General features: G+C 38.7%; 1 protein-coding gene across 8 annotated transcripts in view; it reads left to right on the top strand.

The window, feature by feature from the left end:
* The window catches only part of CTNNA3 (catenin alpha 3), a 1976430-nt gene that overhangs the window by 1754769 nt on the left and 200185 nt on the right, over positions 1–21476 (top strand). For all 8 annotated transcript variants that reach the window (XM_070781776.1, XM_070781778.1, XM_070781775.1 and 5 more), the window contains one exon: positions 16893–16985. In XM_070781776.1, the coding sequence (XP_070637877.1) occupies positions 16893–16985 (93 nt within the window). The remainder of the gene's footprint in view (positions 1–16892; positions 16986–21476) is intronic.

Below are 21476 nucleotides of genomic sequence, written 5' to 3'. Positions count from 1 at the left end.
GAGAGTCAGGTGTGGACATCCTATTTAGCCTTACATAATATCCACGGCTAGAACACAGCGAGCAGACTTTTGCTTTATTGCTGTGCCTTGGATGACTTTGAAATTTCTGGATAGATGAATTTGTTTAGGACCACTGATATAATACCTGGCTACCTAATCATTTCTAGAAGTTTTCTAGAAGTAAAAGATTCCCTATAAGTTAAAAATCCTGTATACAATAGGTTATAAACCCCTCTGGGAAGTTAAATCACAACTCTTGTTTCCCACGATATGTTCATTACAGAATGCTTTTGTAAAATCCGTGCTCAGGACCCTGAAAATGTGAAAATTTCCTTACATGAAATAAGGAAGCCACGGCTTTCATGGATTCACAGAGCTAAGAAGGAGACCATGGTAATACGGGGTAACAGCATAGGGCCCTGGTGAGGCCTAGATTTCTGTATCTGCTCTCAATCTTGCTTACTGTTTGCTCCGATAATGAAGACATACGCTGCAATTTTCATCTCATCTATTGAAAGCTTTTGTCTGTGTCCACGTCAGCTTCAAATACCGTGCCACGTTTAGACCTATTTGAAGTGACAAGGCCAACTCTGTTCCTGTGCAATGAGTTTTGCAGTCTTGCTCTTTTTTCATTGCTGGCACATCCTTGAAGTGTCACATTCAACCTTAAGCAGATTTTCTTGTAACACTCATTGCTTGTTTTTTTTTTTTTTTTTTTCCCCTGATGATAAATCTATATATTAAAAATTTAGAAACAAATCAATTATAAAGTCACAGATAACACTGCAACACTGTCATATATATATGCAATATATTTTATATAATTAGAATATATGTATTTATACTTTCAATGAAGAGTCTTAAAAGAGTATTAAGTGATTTTTCTTTGCATTAGATATTCTCTGAAATTCATTTTAACATCTGTAGGATAGTTTTTGAAAAAAAAAATAGTAATTTTTAGTTAGATAACCTCTCTTCAGCTGTCTGTTCTAGGGATAAGAACACACATATTCACATAAACAATCTGTTTGGCTTAGTATTTGATGGAGAAGTTGAGATTTTTCTTACTCAAATACCAAAGAATGTGTCTGATTGTCATGGTAGCAGTGTTTACACCCAAGAGTTAAAGGTTTGACTGTGTTATTAGTCATCCACTGCCGGTGTCACTACTATCATCACCACCACTTTTTAATTTTTATTATTGCATTATTTCCAACAACAGCACACTTCCCGTTTACAGAGCCAGAAGAGTAATTTTACGCCCACAATTACCCATGGTATCATCAATTATTGCCCATCAAGAACCCTAACATTGTCCTATGTTGTCCTGGACAAAGTAAGGATAAAAAGTTGTTTCTAACCTCCTGAGAAGTAAACATATCAAAGTGTTAGTAGTTCAATTGTGTGTGACTCTGCAATCCCATGGACTGTAGCATGCCAGGCTCTTCTGTACATGGAATTCTCTAGTCAAGTATACTAGAGGTGGGTTGCCATTTCCTTCTCCAGGCAATCCTCCCAACCCAGGGATCGAACCCAGGTCTCCCACATTGCAGGCAGATTCTTTACTGTCTGAGCCAGCAGGGAAGGCAACACATCCAAAGGGACTTGTAATCTACAGTTGTGTTTAGCATTTCAAAAGAAAGGTATCATGCTAATTCAGAATTTTCTTAAAAAATTCTCTTTCCTGATAACATTGTCACCAAGCCTGCAGAAGACTTACAGAATGAACAGTAGAACTGAATGAGATTTTATAAATCATTTAGTTCAGTCCTTTCATTTACTTCTGAAAAAGCTTAGTTTCAACATGTTAAGTATTTTTTTTTTTTGAGATCACAAGCTATTAAAAGCATCATTAACCTAAATCCAGATACTCAATCTTTATATCGTATTCTATCACAGTCCCTGCCTTACTATAAAAACTTTAGCAGGTTAGTTAAATTAGGTTTTCTGTTTATAATTTGGAAAGAAGATATAAAAGTTCTGTCCAAAACACATACACAGTTAGTAGTTTTGCTGGTTAGTACAGTCTAATTCATTTAGAACTTAAAACAACAACAACAGATCCATTGGCACAATTATGGGCCAAAATTGAACTGATTTCAATCCTGGTATACTTAAAGCCAGGGTTCCAGCCTGACAAACAAGCAGGATTTTCTTTCAGTTGACTTTTTTCAAAGACAGTATATCATTCAACATAGGTGATACTGAAGCAGTGCTGAAAGGCTGAATCATCTATTAGCTCCAGACATCAAGTCTACTGAGGTCTAGACATTCTATCTGGTGGAGGAAGGAGGAGATTAAGTGAGCTGATCAAAACCTCAAACTATTTGGCCTGCCTTGCTCTGTGAGAAGTATATTCATACTATTTGAAGTTCATTTTCTAGACTTGTAAGTTTTAACTACTCAGCTCCCATATTTACTATGCACTTGTGACTACCATGCCAAATGGCTCATAAAATGAGCCCTGGAACCTACATTGTAGCAGCCCTTTATTAACTGTATGGTATTGGATGAATTCTGTTAACTCTATGGTGCATTTTCCTCAACTGTGGTATTAAAATGATAACCTTGCTTCTTTAGGTTTATTGTTAAGATGAAATAAGAAAAGACATGTGGAAGAACCCAGCAGAGTATTGTTAATGAATCATATTAAGACCTTGATTAAAAATGGTTATCTTACCTTTCTGTTCTCAAAGAGAAGAATTCAAGGGTCTTGATTTGAGTCCAGATATTTCTAATATTTTAACTTTCCAAAAATATGCTTTCATCCAAACCACATTCATCATGGCTTCATTAGTCTCTGAGATTTTTATTTAAACTTCAAGCTGGAAAGCTTCTTATGATTTCTTCTGACAGTTTTCATGATTTAGACATATAGACATACAGTCCTGAAGTCACCAACTCATGCGGTGGTTGAAAAAGTACAGTGATATTGATGAGTGCATTTTCACTTATGACCATATTGCTGATTTGCTGGGTGTTTTTCTACAGCTGTTAGCCTTTTTAGTGTCTTAGGATCAAAGACTTGATTCCCACAGTCTTTTAGGTAAAAGGAGGGGTTGAGCTTAAAGTGTGATTTACCCTATGTAATTTTATTATCCCTTGAGTTCTTCGAAAGGCTTTGTAAAAACTTAAGTGATTACAATGATCACCTCCTTTGAAAAAAATCATCATAATCCAGACTCAAGTGTAAAGTATCAAATGATTGGCTGTTTGATGAATGCTGGTCTGGTTTAAGTAGTGAACAAATAGAGACTTAATTCATTTGAAATAGATGAACAACTTAAGCCTCAGGACTGTGTCTCCCCTGAGACAGCAATTTTCCTCATGTTCAAGATTTATCGCCTAAGATGTCCTATGTGACTATATGTTTGATCAGATTTTCTTATTCATTATAGATGTACTCTCTTTATCTTACATTAGGGTATATATTTTGTATTCTGTCTTTGCATTCTCAAGCTGTATTTTAATTGTTGTATCTTTAAGGGGTATATGTTGGAGAAGACTCTTGAGAGTCCCTTAGACTGCAAGGAGATCAAACAAGTCAATCCTAAAGGAAACCAATCTTGAATATTCATTGGAAGGACTGATGCTAAAGCTGAAGCTCCAGTACTTTAGCCACCTGATGAGAAGAACTGACTCATTGGAAAAGACCCTGATGCTTGGAAAGATTGAAGGCAGGAGGAGAAGGGGACAACAGAGGATGAGATGGTTGGATGGCATCACCAACTCAATGGACATGAGTTTGAGCACACTCCGGGAGTTGGTGATAAACAGGGAAGCCTGGCCTGCTGCATGCAGTCCATGGGGTTGCAAAGAGTAAGACGTGACTGAACTGAACTGAACTAAGGGGTATAATACCCAAGCTCTTGGTTTCATCATATGAAATAATTCATAGAGTGGTATATTCTAAACATCTGGAAAAGTAAAAAAAAAAAAGACATAGTTTGTGAAACAAAGAGGGATAATAATGGTACCTAAAGGCAGTTTGGAATTATTTTTCAAAAGATTAAAAGGAGAAAATTCACCAATGCTCTATTGGGAAAAATAGAGAAATACATTTTTATTTTCATCCATCTTTATTATCTATATTTATCTTACATGTATTCATTCATTAAAAACATATTTTCCACACACCTATTTTTTACTAGAAACTATGTGAGACATTCAGGTTATAAAATTGAGAACAATGCTGGATGTCTTCTCACTCTGTGTTAAAATGAGAAGATACATCAGGTTAACCATGTTTCTAACTGCTGTGATGAATTGGAGTGGCTCAGTGGCTCAGTAAAGAACCCACCTGCCAATGCAGGAGACATGGGTTCAATTCTTGGGTTAAGACCCCCTGGAGAAGGAAATGCCAACCTACTCCAGTATTCTTGCCTGGGAAATCCCATGGATGGAAGAGCCTGGCAGGCTATAATCCACTGGGTCACAAAAGAGCCAGATGCAACTTAGTGACTAAACAACAAAAATATTTGAATCAACCAAACTTGACGGATTTTCCAAATCTCTCCTACCATTGAGTACCCCTTACTATTGCTGTTCAGTCACTAAATCATGTCTATTTGCGATGCCATGGACTGCAGCATGCCAGATTCCTCTGTCCTCCACTATCTCCTGGAGTTTGCTCAAATTCATGTCCATTGAGTTGGTGATGCTATCTTACCATCTCATCCTCTGCCACCCCCTTCTCCTTTTGCCTTCAATCTTTCCCAGCATCAGGATCTTTTTAGTGCAGAGGGAACATTTCATCCAGATTAATGTAAATGATATGCTTTCAGTTTAAGCATAAACTCCCAAAATCTTAAGACTCAAAGCACTTGCAGAAATTATCAAGCTTTACTTAATTCTCATTCCTATTTTAAAGGTTAATAAATTAAGCAGAGGAAAATTATGAGATTTGCCTAATAACATACAATTCAGTTCAGTTCAGTGGCTCAGTCGTGTCTGACTCTTTGCGACCCCATGAATTGCAGCATGCCAGGCCTCCCTGTCCATCACCAACTCCTGGAGTTCACTCAAACTCACATCCATAGAATTGGTGATCTTTAATCCATTTTGAGTTTATTTTTGTGTAAGGTGTTAGAAAGTGGTCCAGTTTCATTCTTTTACAAGTGGTTGACCAGATTTCCCAGCACCACTTGTTAAAGAGATTGTCTTTAATCCATTGTATATTCTTGCCTCCTTTGTCAAAGATAAGGTGTCCATATGTGTGTGGATTTATCTCTGGGCTTTCTATTTTATTCCATTGATCAATATTTCTGTCTTTGTGCCAGATCTAAACGTAAGACCAGAAACTATAAAACTCCTAGAGGAGAACATAGGCAAAACACTCTCCGACATACATCACAGCAGGATCCTCTATGACCCACCTCCCAGAATATTGGAAATAAAAGCAAAAATAAACAAATGGGACCTAATTAACCTTAAAAGCTTCTGCACATCAAAGGAAACTATTAGCAAGGTGAAAAGACAGCCTTCAGAATGGGAGAAAATAATAGCAAATGAAGCAACCGACAAACAACTAATCTCAAAAATATACAAGCAACTCCTACAGCTCAACTCCAGAAAAATAAATGACCCAATCAAAAAATGGGCCAAAGAACTAAATAGACATTTCTCCAAAGAAGACATACAGATGGCTAACAAACACATGAAAAGATGCTCAACATCACTCATTATCAGAGAAATGCAAATCAAAACCACTATGAGGTACCATTTCACACCAGTCAGAATGGCTGCGATCCAAAAGTCTACAAATAATAAATGCTGGAGAGGGTGTGGAGAAAAGGGAACCCTCTTACACTGTTGGTGGGAATGCAACCTAGTACAGCCACTATGGAGAACAGTGTGGAGATTCCTTAAAAAACTGGAAATAGAACTGCCTTATGATCCAGCAATCCCACTGCTAGGCATACACACTGAGGAAACCAGAAGGGAAAGAGACACATGTACCCCAATGTTCATCGCAGCACTGTTTATAATAGCCAGGACATGGAAGCAACCTAGATGCCCATCAGCAGATGAATGGATAAGAAAGCAGTGGTACATATACACAATGGAGTATTACTCAGCCATTAAAAAGAATACATTTGAATCAGTTCTAATGAGGTGGATGAAACTGGAGCCTATTATACAGAGTGAAGTAAGCCAAAAGGAAAAACATAAATACAGTATACTAACGCATATATATGGAATTTAGAAAGATGGTAACAATAACTCTGTATACGAGACAGCAAAAGAGACACTGATGTATAGAACAGTCTTATGGACTCTGTGGGAGAGGGAGAGGGTGGGAAGATTTGGGAGAATGGCATTGAAACATGTAAAATATCATGTAGGAAACGAGTTGCCAGTCCAGGTTCGATGCATGATGCTGGATGCTTGGGGCTGGTGCACTGGACGGCCCAGAGGGATGGTATGGGGAGGGAGGAGGGAGGAGGGTTCGGGATGGGGAACACATGTATACCTGTGGCGGATTCATTTTGATATTTGGCAAAACTAATACAATTATGTAAAGTTTAAAAATAAAATAAAATTAGAAAAAAAAAAAACAACAACATAGAATTGGTGATACCATCCAGCCATCTCATCCTCTGTCGTCCCCTTTTCCTCCTGCCCACAATCCCTCCCAGCATCAGAGTCTTTTCCAATGAGTCAACTCTTCACATGAGGTGGCCAAAGTATTGGAGTTTCAATTTTAGCATTATTCCTTCCAAAGAACGCCCAGGACTGAATTCCTTTAGAATGGGCTGGTTGGAAATACTTGCAGTCCAAGGGACTCTCAAGAGTCTTCTCCAACACCACAGTTCAAAAGCATCAATTCTTCAGCGCTCAGCTTTCTTCACAGTCCAACTTTCACATCCATACATGACTACTGGAAAAACCATAGCCTTGACTAGACAGACATTTGTTGGCAAAGTAATGTCCCTGCTTTTGAATATGCTATCTAGGTTGGTCATAACTTTCCTTCCAAGGAGCAAGCGTCTTTTAATTTCATGGCTGCAGTCACCATTAGCAGTGATTTTGGAGCCCCCCAAAATAAAGTCTGACACTGTTTCCACTGTTTCCCCATAAAGAAAGCTCAAACTACCGCACAATTGCACTCATCTCACATGCTGGTAAACTAATGCTCAAAATTCCCCTAGCCAGGCTTCAGCAATACGTGAACCGTGAACTTCCAGATGTTCAATCTGGTTTTAGAAAAGGCAGAGGAACCATCAAATTGCCAACATCCTCTGGATCATCGAAAAAGCAAGAGAGTTCCAGAAAAACATCTATTTCTGCTTTATTGACTATGGCAAAGCATTTGGCTGTGTGGATCACAATAAACTGTGGAAAATTCTGAAAGAGATGGGAATACCAGACTACCTGACCTGCCTCTTGAGAAACCTATATGCAGGTCAGGAAGCAACAGTTAGAACTGGACATGGAACAACAAACTAGTTCCAAATCGGAAAAGGAGTGTGTCAAAGCTGTATATTGTTACCCTGCTTATTTAATTTATATGCAGAGTACATCATGAGAAACACTGGGCTGGAAGAAGCACCAGCTGGAATCAAGATTGCCAGGAGAAATATCAATAACCTCAGATATGCAGATGACACCACACTTACGGCAGACAGTGAAGAGGAACTCAAAAGCCTCTTGATGAAAGTGAAAGAGGAAACTGAAAAAGTTGGCTTAAAGTTCAACACTCAGAAAACATACAATTAGTTGCTGTCAAATTTAGAATGAAAACCCAGGTAACTTCATCAATCTACCACCATAACATAAGCCTAGCCGCATTCCGACAATACATGAAATATCTTTCCGATTAACCTGGGAAATTCTTTTCTAGAAACTTATACTGTATCAGGGCATCAGAGACACCCAGAAGTCTCTTGTAATTTTCCCACATTGATTAGCAATGAAATGTCCATTGTCCTAGTCCGTTTAACTCCTTCAGGGTTACTGCTTACTGTTTCCATGACAAGTTTGTGGCACAGAACTCTCGTGAGACTTGAACATCTAGTGTGAGATTAAAAGATAACATTTTTCTCTCAAGTCTTATTATATCCACACTGAACTGCTAATGGCATACCTAGACATCTTCTGGTCTTCCAAGTTTGAAAATTTTGAAATTGTAGAAAATTTTTCTAGGTGCAAAATCTACTATCTTTAATTTCCATAGCCTTTCTTTTAAAAAATCCAGTAATCTTTTCTTCAAACTTTCCCTTGGGCAAGGTATTATTAAATCAACACCTACTGAAGGGAGAAAGGAAAGGCTTACTCCATAGTTCCGCAATGTTCCTAAGACTTTCTTCTGACATTCATACCAAAGTCTGTGTGTGTTAGTTGCTCAGTTGTGTCCGACTCTTTGTGACCCCATGGACTGTAGCCTGCCAGGCTCAGTCCATGAAATGAATTAAATTATTCATTTCATTATTCAGTTAGGATATCTTTACTGAATACCTAGTATATGCTGTTTGGGGTGTTCAGAATGATAAATAAGACAGAAAGCATCCCTATTCTCATGGGTGTTATATTCTAATGTGGCAAGACCAAAATGTATCTCCTAACCTCAAAAAAAAAGAAGAAAAATATAATTTCATATGATCATAGCAAGAGGGCTAGGAAAAGAGAGAAAAGAAAGTGAAAAGTGAAGTTGCTCAGTAGTGTTTGACTCTTTGCGACCCCGTGGACTGTAGCCCACCAGGCTCCTCCATCCGTGGGATTCTCCAGGCAAGAATACTGGAGTGGGTTGCCATTTCCTTCTCCAGGGGATCTTCCCAACCCGGGGATAGAACCCAGGTCTCCCGCATTGCAGGCAGACGCTTTAACCTCTGAGACAGAAAAGGGTGATGCAATCAATAAATGAAGTAGGAAAAAGGGTTAACTTCAGATGGCCTGACCAGGGGAACTCTACAGAGTTGAATATAGCCATCTGAACTCCCATAGTAGAAAGATCCAGCAGTGTGAAAGCTGCAGGAGGAACGTATGTCAGGCAAGACAGGAGTACATACTTGGAGCTGAAGGTCTTGATGTGCCATGAACTGATAATTGGGGCGTATTTGAAGAGTAGAAAAAAGTCCATGTGTTGTGAATCCATCATGCTTGCCAGGAGCAAAAAAGCCCTTTGTCTCTGACAACTCTGGCAACTCCATCCGATTGTATCATTCAGTTGAATAGTCAAAATGACTTCTGGCCGCTTATATATTATCTGTCCAATTATGTGATAAATTAACCCTCCAACTGAAAAGCAATGGAAGGCATACTTAAAAAGTAAAATGCCTGCATTTCCGGTGACAGGGAAAATCCCTGATAAACTATTGATGCTGCCATCTTGCAACTCATATTACAGTGACACTTAACTAAAGCCTAAACCAATCAAAAAATTAAATTTAATGTCGGGCCAATAGTTCTCATGAAGAATTGCATATCAGAATCATTTGTACAACTTTATAAAGCTATAGGTTAGTGGGCCTCTCCCTCAAAGATTGATTCCAGGAGTCTGTCATTAAAAAAAAGTCTGTAATACACAACATGTTGTTTACTTCATTTTCTGGAAATATTTTGAAATGTTTGACAGTTAAATGTGATTGTTACATTTTTCTAAAATGTGACTCTTTAAATAATTTATAGGGCTTAGAAACTAGAAAAGACAAGGCTCAGAAAATGGATCAAAAACCTTGTCAGTAATGCCAAGAACAGAGTATTGATTTCTTGGATGGAGTGGGGGGCGGATACGTGCATATGTGTGTGTGTGCGTGTGTGCACTCATTTTAGCTTTCCATAATTTGAATTGTGTTATTGTTATATCTTTTCCTCATTTTAAAATGTATTTGAATTCTGTTCTCTCCACTTCTGTGTTATCAGCTCAGCTAAGATAATCTCACTGAGCATGCTGTTGCAGCTTCTTCTTTGAGAATACTGTCCACAGCATCGTTCCTTCTCTGAGTGTCAGACCACTGCTGACATTGCTCTGGCAGTTACTTGATTGTGGTAAGGCCTTGAGGGATAATCAGAGAAGTATGAATTGCCATCAAATCCTCTATATGATTTAGAATTCAGCCTTAAATGTTAGGAAAATACCGAGCATGAGTCCTAGTTCCTAGACTTTTTCTTTCTTTTTCTTACCTTCTTTCTCTTCCCTCCCACCTCTTCTCCCTCTTGCCCTTGCTTTCTTCCTTCCCTTATTTTTGTTGTTTTTAGGGACCACAAACTTATTTTCTTATATTTCAGGATTAAGCATTTATAGCCTTGAGCAAATGAATTTTAATGTATAATAATACTGCCAAACTAAGGATGCTGAAAGAATTTATATGTCTTTAGAATGCACTGAGCTCCTTGGTGCAGAGGAGGAGGAAGAATATGAATTTAGTCATTATGTACCTCAATAAATAAATACATATTTAAGCTTATATATATGTGTATATATACACACACGTATATATATTCACATACACTCACACCACCAATTAATTGTGTCCTTGAAGTTTAATGTACCACTACTGTTTATTGCACACTCAGTTTCCATATGAAAACCTCAGCCTATTTTCAAGTCTGACTATACTTGTTTCTGGACTCCTTTATATAAATAAAACGAGATCTTAAAGTACTACAATAACAGTTTATAATAATCATAAACAATATTGAACATTTAGTATTTTCTAGAAATGGAATAATGTTCTAGTCCATCATGTTATTTTGTCTTCACAATAGCCCTAAGAATTAGGTAATATTTTTTCCACTTTAAGATGAGGAAACTTAGCTTATTTCAAGTCACTTTGGGTTGCCTAAGGAAGGGTTCACAATAAGCAAGAGTTAGAAAAATATAGAATAGTTATCCTGAATTCTGATAAGAGAAATAAATGAGTAATAGAGTTTATTATCACTTTTTCCACAATAAAATAGGGTATCTTCCTATGGGTCTGGTTTAAAGACAGTTCAGCTTAGAGAAGGAAAGTTATTTCTATCATCCCTGAGAATGTGAAGAGTGTTATCTTTGTTAGGGCCAGTTTAAGAGAGTATCTTCCTCTTACACATGATTAAAATCGGATCAAACATGATCTTGACTTGAACTTTAGAAGAAAGCAGTGTATGTGTAGTTATACTAAACCCTATTAGCACAATGGTGTTCTATATTCAATATCAGGAAAATGTAACTAGAGTTAGTGATAAGTATTGTGTCAATCCAGAGTAACAGATGTGAAATAAAATGGAGGTATCCAAAATGCCACAGAAGTTTTATCAAAAAATATAAAAGATTGTGATAGGATGAGGGATAAGTTAGTGAAGAAAGAAGAGAACAAATAGTAGACAGAAAGAAGCAACCTTTGTTGCACCCCAGCTATGTCTGTGGGCTAAGCACTTGTTTAAACATCTTAGTACAACTGAATCTCACAATAATCTTCAGGATTATGTCTCTTATCCAAAATTTTGTTCTGAAGAAACAAAATTGTAAAAGGAGACACATATTCCCCAACAAGCTAATTGGAGAGGCAGAATTCAAATTCAGGTCTGCATTGCTCAACACTTTATGGTCTTTCTCCTACTTGACACTGATCTAAGATAGTTGGTTTCCCTTCACACAGGACGGAAATTGACTGGAAACATACACAAGTTACACACACACACACACACACACACACACACACACAAACCTTCCAGAAGTTTAAACTTCCAAAGTGACTAAATAAGTAAAAGCAAAACAAGCTGTTTCCAGGAGTGTACAGTATAGGGCCGCCAAACCTCTATCCTTCCTTTTTTAAATGTTTACTCTTTCTATTATTATTTGTCTTCAAACTGAAGTTCATATATATCCCCAAAATGATTAAGTACTCCTACTTGTTCCTTAGTTTCCATTTAAACTATAACACTGTGTATGTAACTGTTTATTTTTAAAAATACCATCCAGCTGCTTGCCTTACAGAAAGCAAAATGCTACCAGCAGGTGTTTTGAACACTCCCCCACGGTTTTTTCTTTTTTTTTTTTTCATGATAAGGAGAAGTCAGTTGTGGTGGTTTTGCAAGAACACTATCAGTCCCCTGTTAAAGAAAAGTACACAAGTATGTGGGCGTAAATGGTACGCTTATCATTTCCTGCAGTATCACTTACAAAAATGATACTTGTGATTTCTGAGGAGCAGTTGCTCTGGATTTCTGTTAGATCACTTTACTTTTGATTTGCACAAAGTACTGGGATTGGTGATGAAGCTCTGTCTCATCACAGAACTTGGGTTATATAATAGAATATAACCCAAGTAATAAGCAAAGACATTTATAAGAAACATCACAGTAGGGACCCCAGACAGCTTGCAGTTGCAAAATAACAGGGTCAAGAAAGGGAATTTGATCAATTGAGTTTATTCAGATATTACAGGGGCTGGTGATAAATCAAGATAAAAAATTATAAAAAGCCTTTCTGAAGGATACTTGGGAAGAATACACAAAAATTAGCTAATAATGAAATATGTGATTGTATAGAAATTCCCTCATGGCGAACTCATGCTATTATTACTTAAGAAGAAAGATAAATTTCCTGTGATCATAGCTGCAGGTAGTCGTAGCAAAGAAGGACTGCATGTAGAGATCAACATATATCTATATGTTATCTAACTACTCAGCACACTGGGGGCTTTGGTGAGGGGGAAGATATTAATATCTAATAAGAGTCAGTTGACATTAATGCAGAGTGATAGATGCTCAGTGCAAGTGTTGGAGAACAAAAAAAAAGTGCTGGTTCAAGATGCATGAACTGAGAAAGAATCTGAGGCCATAAGCGTTTAGGAGATTGGTAGTTTTGCTCCACAGTGTGAGCTAAGCATTTCAAATTCCCATGCCTGGAGAGGCCCCAGTGGAACGAATGCTGTTCACAACCCTGAAGGTAAGTGAAGGGCCTGTGTGTAGAGCAAGGTTTGAGGGAAACCAGAGCTATTTTGAGGAGGTAGGTGCTGACCCTTTCCAGACTTCAACAGTTAGATGTATATATAGGAGACCTTCCATTTTCAGTTTTGGATGTTTGTCATGACACCTAAATGTTTATATTTTGGATTTCTCACCAGAGCTTTGTAGCAAAGGAATCATAGTTTAAAACTGAGACTGTGTAAACTATAATACTAAATTAATTCTCATTAAGTATTTTATATTTATAATAATGATTTTCTGTACAGTACTTATATTTGCATTAATGACTGGTATCATTACATTATTGCCACAGAGGGACTAAAGGAATGGTAACCTGGAACTAAGAAAAACAACAAAAAGCAGATTAAAAAATTAGTTTGAAATACAGTAAGATAGAAGCACAATAGAGATACAGTGAGGACACGTTTGTTGTTGCTGTTGATATGTTTTGCTTTGCTTATATCCAACTAGGTTTTTGGCTATCACCGATAATGTTTCTTCATTCTTTTAAAACCATGTATGTGCTAGGTCGTGGTGAGATGGTAGTAAGCAGAGCAGACTGAGTCCTTACCTCAAAGAACAGATAGTTCAACAGTTTACTTCCCAATTCAACAACCGATGCTAAAATAAAGTATGATGAACACTATATAGTGAAAGTAGAAGGCATCAGGAAATGCTTGGAAGAGGAACTCAAGCCAATCTAGGGGATTTGTAAGCAAGACACCTCCCTGAATAAAAGATGTTTAAGCTGAAATTGAAAAAAAAAAAAAAAAGCAATGGAAATAGGTTAACTATGTAGACTAAACCCTAAAGTTCATGTTAAATTATTACATTCTAAATTTCAGATCAGATCAGATCAGGTCAGTCGCTCAGTCATGTCCGACTCTTTGCGACCCCGTGAATCGCTGCACGCCAGGCCTTCCCCTGTCCATTACCAACTCCCGGAGTTCACTCAGACTCACGTCCATCGAGTCAGTGATGCCATCCAGCCATCTCATCCTCTGTCGTCCCCTTCTCCTCTTGCCCCCAATCCCTCCCAGCATCAGAGTCTTTTCCAATGAGTCTACTCTTCTCATGAGGTGGCCAAAGTACTGGAGTTTCAGCTTTAGCATCATTCCTTCCAAAGAAATCCCAGGGCTGATCTCCTTCAGAATGGACTGGTTGGATCTCCTTGCAGTCCAAGGGGCTCTCAAGAGTCTTCTCCAACACCACACTTCAAAAGCATCAATTCTTCGGCGCTCAGCCTTCTTCACAGTCCAACTCTCACATCCATACATGACCACAGGAAAAACCATAGCCTTAACTAGACGAACCTTTGTTGGCAAAGTAATGTCTCTGCTTTTGAATATGCTATCTAGGTTGGTCATAACTTTCCTTCCAAGGAGTAAGCGTCTTTTAATTTCATGGCTTTTCTCAATTTTTTGTTTTGATATCATATGGTTTTAATAATACTTACTCCATTTATTTGTCACATGTAAACACCTTGATTTGTGGTAGCCACATAGTGGTAGCCACATAGTGGTTAGCCAAATTGCTACTCAGAGAAAAACACCATTCTGATCATTTTTGCTTTTCCTTTCAGAATTTATTAAGACATAATTAATATACTATAAACATCACCATTTAAAGTATTTTAAATATTCACAAGAGTGTATGATCATTACCACTTCTGACTGTAGAACGTTATTGCCATCCCGTTTCATACCAATGCCATCCCATGAAATGCCATGCCATTTTATACCCCAAGGGGTATGAAACCACATACCCATTAGCAGTCATGGCTCCCAACCCCCTCTTCCACTCTCTGCTTCAGGAACCACTAATCAAATCTCTGTCTCTATACATGTGGCTATTCTTGAATTCCAAATAAATAGAACCATATAATATGTGGCATTTTGTAATTGACTTGTTTCACTTAGCATAATATTTTCAAAGTTTACCATGTTGCAGTATATATTAGTACTTCATTCCTTTTTATAGTATTCAACTAATATTCCTTTGTAGGGATTTACCATGTTTTGTTTATTCATTCATCACTAGACATGTTTCTTGGTCATTATGATTGCTGTTGCTATGAATACTTGTTTACAGATTTTTGTGTAGATACATGTTTTTCATTTTTCTTGGGTATGTACTATTGAGTGAATCGGGTCCTACTTCCCACTGCTTGCAAAATCAATACTCAGATTCTTTTAACGTCTGAGCCACCAGGAAAGCCCTATAGAAAGAAAAGTCTCCTTTAATCAAAGTGCTGGCAATCTAGGGAGATAGTTAACTCAATGTCCCCCAAACACCATGTCCAAAGATTCTGCTAGATTATAAAAACACTTAAAGGAAAGAAGGGAAGTAATCTAAATTAATCATTGAGATGGGGGTCAAGGTCATCACCATTGCCCTCTATGCAGGCTCAGTGAATTCTTGTGATATTCCTCTAGGTGCTATCTTATTCACACAGTTTGATCATGAGATTACTGGATGGAAACTAGGGAAAAGATTTGGTCATACATATTCTTCAGTTCTACCTCTATAATCTATGGAAAGACCTGACAAGTTAGGCAAGATATCATTTGATTAAAAGATCTGAAAGCTGTACTTGGCAGGGAGATGAATAGAGCATGGGAATCCCTGGCTTAAATTTTAGTTACAGTATGGCTGAAAGAGATGGGATACCAGACCACCTGAATTGCCTCTTGAGAAACCTATATGCAGGTCAGGAAGAACCAGTTAGAACTGGACATGGAAAAACAGACTGGTACCAAATAGGAAAAGGAGTACGTCAAGGCTGCATATTGTCACCCTGCTTGTTTAACTTATATGCAGAGTACATCATGAAAAACACTGGGCTAGAAGAAGCACAAGTTGGAATCAAGATTGCCGGGAGAAATATCAATAACCTCAGATATGCAGATGACACCACCCTTATGGCAGAAAGTGAAGAGGAACTCAAAAGCCTCTTGATGAAAGGGAAAGAGGAGAGTGAAAAAGTTGGCTTAAAGCTCAACATTCAGAAAATGAAGATCATGGCATCTGGTTCTATCACTTCGTGGGAAATAGATGGGGAAACAGTGTCAGACTTTATTTTTCTGGGCTCCAAAATCACTGCAGATGGTGACTGCAGCCATGAAATTAAAAGACACTTACTCCTTGGAAGGAAAGTTATGACCAACCTAGACAGTGTATTCAAAAGCACAGACATTACTTTGCCAACAAAGGTGTGTCTAGTCAAGGTTATGGTTTTTCCTGTGGTCATGTATGGATGTGAGAGTTGGACTGCAAAGAAAGCTGAGCACCAAAGAATTGATGCTTTTGAACTGTGGTGTTGGAGAAGACTCTTGAGAGTCCCTTGGACTGCAAGGAGATCCAACCAGTCCATTCTGAAGGAGATCAGCCCTGGGATTTCTTTGGAAGGAATGATGCTAAAGCTGAAACTCCAGTACTTTGGCCACCTCATGCGAAGGGTTGACTCATTGGAAAAGACTGATGCTGGGAGGGATTGGGGGCAAGAGGAGAAGGGGATGACAGAGGATGAGATGGCTGGATGGCATCACTGACTCGATGGACATGAGTCTGAGTGAACTCCGGGAGTTGGTGATGGACAGGGAGGCCTGGCGTGCTGCGATTCATGGGGTTGCAAAGAGTCGGACACGACTGAGCAACTGAACTGAACTGAACTGATGGCTTTGCTAAAGTGACAAGAAAAGGAGCTTCTCTTTCCATGGAATTCTCCAGGCAAGAATACTGGAGTGGATTCCCATTCCCTTCTCCAAGGGATCTTCCTGACCCAGGGATTGTGCCTGGGTCTCCAGGATTACAGGCAGATTCTTTACCATCTGAGCCATTAGTGAAGGCCTCCTGCTGAGGGCAGTTTCCTGCAAAGAACTGCTTACATAAGTACCAAGGAGAGGAGTTGCTGGGTCATAATGGTAACTCTGTGCTTGCTGAGGGACTGCCAGACTACCATTTTGCATTTCCAACAACAGTGTTTTGCTTTCTTTTTATAGACTCCAGAAGAACTAGAGGATGTTTCTGACCTGGAAGAGGATCATGAGGTTCGCAGTCACACCAGCGTTCAGACTGAAGGGAAAACTGACCGGGTAAGTCACTTCCCTGAGGGGAGAGCTGTGTGCTAGGCCCTTTCCTTATCACTCCAGGAAGTGTCTCCCAGGTGGGACCCCTGGATCTAGAACTGCTTCTGTAAAGCCCAGAGATAGGAGTCTCAGGATGCTGGGCAGCATTGTGAGGGCAATAATTTCTTCTGCCTTGAGAGCTCTCAGTGAAGCCATTTCTCATTAGGCAGTGACTCAACCCATGCCAATTGTGGTCGTTATAGTAGCCATGGGAATATCAAAGTGAAATGTATACCTGTTTGTTTAGAGTGAAAAAGAGAATCCATGAAGTTGTAAATATACTCTGAGGTTCTAGGGGAAATTAATCAAATTCTGAGGCAACATGCCTCTATTTTCTCCCTTCTACAATTCTTCCTTCTGCCCACCTCAAAACACACACACACACACACACACACACACGTTAATCAATTTTTGAAATACTCTGAGATGTTCTACTTTGCTTGGGAATTTGTGGAACCTTGATTTCCTAGCCACTGATAACTTGCAACTGCAGAACGGACTACATAGCATGTAGGTCTAAAGCCAGTCAATATAGCATGGTGTCTGAGACTGCCTGGGAATGCATCTGAATCAGGCACTTCCTTGCTGGGTTCCTGGGGAACTCACTTAGCCTTTCTCTACCTCTGCCCTTCAATTTTGTAAAGTGAGGGTACTAATAGTATTCTCTACATAAGGATTGCTGTGGGAATCGACTAAATTAATGAAAAGCATTCTTAACCTAGTGCCTAGCTCATAGTAAGTTCTCAATCATTACTTACTGTTATTGAGAATTTACTAAGTAGCAACAGGGTCATTGTTATCACTATAGCAATTATCATCATTATCATTTTTACTATTATTAAATTAAGTGTCATAAAATTTGGAGATGTATGAAACAGATACATTTAAGAACATCCCATGTCGGGAATTCCCTGGATGTGCATTGGTTAGAACGCTGTTTCCATTGCGAAGACCATGAGTTTGATCCCTGGCCGGGGAACCAAGATCCCACAAGATAGATGTATGTGGTAAGATGTATGTACTTGAAGTTTATATGACTAGTGAAGGAAAATGGCTTAAATCTGTCCTCTACCTGTATCACCTGACCAGAGCTAAGATCATATTTAGATATGTTCTCTCCCAGGCATCTTACATCCCTAATAGCCCCATATTTCTTATAATTACATCTCTATGCTTTGAATATATTCATGAATTCAGTCTAATGATTATTTGAGACTTTGTCTCTGCATTCAATATAGCATTTCCTGAACTTTGTGTCCACTGGACTGAGTATATCTTTTGACATATTTCCCAAGAATCATTAATTTAGAAAGATATCATAAGATTTTGAAGTCAGAATCTGTCGATAAGTATTTGAATACTCATGCCATGCTCATTCCTGGTCACTGAATAAGACAAATGTTTGATTCCTTTTTGTTTGCAGCTGTTACGAAAAGAACAAATGCCTGTTTGGTTCTTGGATTATGCAGACTCTGCTATATCAAACATGTACTACAACCAATTTCAGACAGTGTTTAGTAATGGAGTGACAATTATTTATTATCATTTTACTTTATGCATTGCACTTCCAGTAGCTTTGGCTCAACATCATCTGTTACTGCTGTCATTGGTGGCAAATGCCACTGGGCATTGTAAGGTCTGTAACCAACAAACAATGATTTACATTCCACACTCAATAGAGTGCAAAATACTAAGAGACCAATAGGGCATGCCTTATGAGATGGCAAAGGAACAGCAGTGGAAATTAGTGGTTATCTTAATTATTAAACATGAGTAGTCACTGGACCAACACCTGGTTCTAACCAATGATCAGGCATCCCAGAGTGACACAGGAGAGTGGGTTTACTATAGGTTTATAGAGCATTCTTTAGAGTTCTTGTTTATTCAGTTCATGCCCTTAGCAAGGATGAAATAGACATCTTTTATTTTAAAAACTCAAATTGGAGAGAGATTAAAATAGACTCCTAAGATAATAAAATTCTTAAACTTGATAATAATATTTTTTGTAAGCCCTAAAAGAATCTTCTTAAATATTTTATTAAATATAAACTAAGGTACATTTTCTTTTTAAACAGAGCTGTGCCAGTTATCATTAACACTTTAGAGAATGTTTCCAAATTGTTGTTTTTGTTCAGTCGTTAAGTCATGTCCAATTCTTTGTGACACTGTGGACTTCAGCACACCAGGCTTCCCTGTCCTTCACTATCTCCTGGAGTTTGCACAAACTCATGCCCATTGAGTCAGTACTGCCATCCAACCATCTCATCCTCTGTCATCCCCTTCTCCTCCTGCCCTCTATCTTTCCCCATGAAAAGTTTCCAAGTTGGTGTTTTATCTAAGAGAAGCCCTGAAGCCCTGAAGGGTTTTTTCTTTTTTTTTTTCCCCTTGATTTTACTAATCAGGGAACTCAGTTCAGTTCAGTCACTGAGTTGTGTCTGACTCTGTGACCCCATGAGCTGCAGCACGCCAGGCCTCCCTGTCCATAACCAACTCCTGGAGTCCACCCAAACCCATGACCATTGAGTCGGTGATGCCATCCAACCATCTCATCCTCTGTCGTCCCCTTCCCCTCCTGCCTTCAATCTTTCCCAACATCAGGGTCTTTTCAAGTAAGTCAGCTCTTCACATGAGGTGGCCAAAGTATTGGGGTTTCAGCTTCAACATCAGTCCTTCCAATGAACACCCAGGGCTGATCTCCTTCAGAATGGACTGGTTGGATCTCCTTGCAGTCCAAGGGACTCTCAAGCATCTTCTCCAACACCACAGTTCAAAAACATCAATTCTTCAGTGCTCAGCTTTCTTTATAGTCCAACTCTCACATCCATACATGACTATTGGAAAAGGATATATGACAAAATCTAAGCAGCATATAAGTTCTGGTAAAACAACATTTATGCATGGAAAAATGCTCTGACCTTATGCATATGAAGTACTTTTAAATCACTGAAGTCTTCAGAAACTGCAAATAGTTTCTTATGAAAAAAAAAAGAAAAAAAGGGTGTTCTTGCTTAAAAGTCACTCCTGAACTTAGAGAACTGAGCAAAGGAGAGATGAGAGAGTAACTTATAATTCTCAGTTCAGTTCAGCCGCTCAATCATGTCTGACTCTTTGCAACCCCATGAATCGCAGCACGCCAATCCTCTCTGTCCATCACCAACTCCCAGAGCTCACCCAAACTCATATGCATCAAGTCGGCGATGCCATTCAGCCATCTCATCTTCTGTCATCCCCTTCTTCTCCTGCCCCCAATCCCTCCCAGCATTAGGGTGTTTTCCAAAGAGTCGGCTCTTCGCATGAGGTGGCCAAAGTATTGGAGTTTCAGCCTCAGCATCAGTCCTTCCAATGAACACCCAGGACTGATCTCCTTTAGGATGGACTGGTTGGATCTCCTTGCAGTCTAAGGGACTCTCAAGAGTCTTTTCCAATACCACGGTTCAAAAGCATCAATTCTTCAGTGCTCAGCTTTCTTTATAGTCCAACTCTCACATCCAAACATGACCACTGGAAAAACCATAGCCTTGACTAGGCAGACCTTTGTTGTCAAAGTAATGTCTCTGCTTTTTAATATGCTGTCTAGGTTGGTCATAACTTTCCTTCCAAGGAGTAAGTATCTTTTAATTTCATGGCTGCAATCACCATCTGCTGTGATTTTGGAGCCCAGAAAAATAGTCAGCCATTGTTTCCACTGTTTCCCCATCTAATTAGACTCAAAGAATTTCCATAGTTTAAGCAAGTCCTATGGAAATGGAAGCAAGTTCCAGGTCGTCTGGCACTAGCCACACACATTCTAGTACAACATGCTTGTGAATGTGGGTCAAATTTCAGCATCCCTTAAGATCTCATTGCCCAACTATTGCCACAGTCAGTGTTAAGGTGTTGATATTATAATTCCTCTAACAGAAGATGACTCATGGAACTTAACACCATAAGGCTTAGTGTCAGATCTATTTAAGCCTTACACATTTTCAAATGTCCTAATACTACAGTTTTCCATCAATAACAAAATCAGATGGTTGGTTATTATTTGGAAACTACATAGTGATGCTTAGAACCTGAAAATCTCCCGAGTGAATTACTTTGTGTTGATGACATGGATTCTACTTAAGTAGAATCACACCATGGATGACCTTTTTGGGTGACACTCTGAGGTCTCCAAGGATAGAATCCAGAGACAGAGGCAGTTATTCCTTCTTCAGCCTCTTATCCCTTGGCTTCTTTGATATTTCAATGAAGGGAGCATTCTAATTTCTAGAAAGTTTCCCTAGGTTATTGTCTGCAATATAGGCAGCAGTAACCATGGATACTCAGGAAATTGCAAGTGGCAGGAGGGTGGTAGCTAAAAATATATTCCTCAAGTCTACCTAAGGGACAACTGTGGGTTTAGAAAGACTCAGTAAAATGAGTTGAAAGAGTTTTGTGAATAGAATGGTTGAATAAGTGGCTTGCATTTTTTGGCCC

The sequence above is a fragment of the Bos indicus genome, chromosome 28, assembly GCF_029378745.1.
Source record: "Bos indicus isolate NIAB-ARS_2022 breed Sahiwal x Tharparkar chromosome 28, NIAB-ARS_B.indTharparkar_mat_pri_1.0, whole genome shotgun sequence".
NCBI lineage: Eukaryota > Metazoa > Chordata > Mammalia > Artiodactyla > Bovidae > Bos > Bos indicus.
This window is presented reverse-complemented; position numbering and strand designations above follow the sequence as displayed.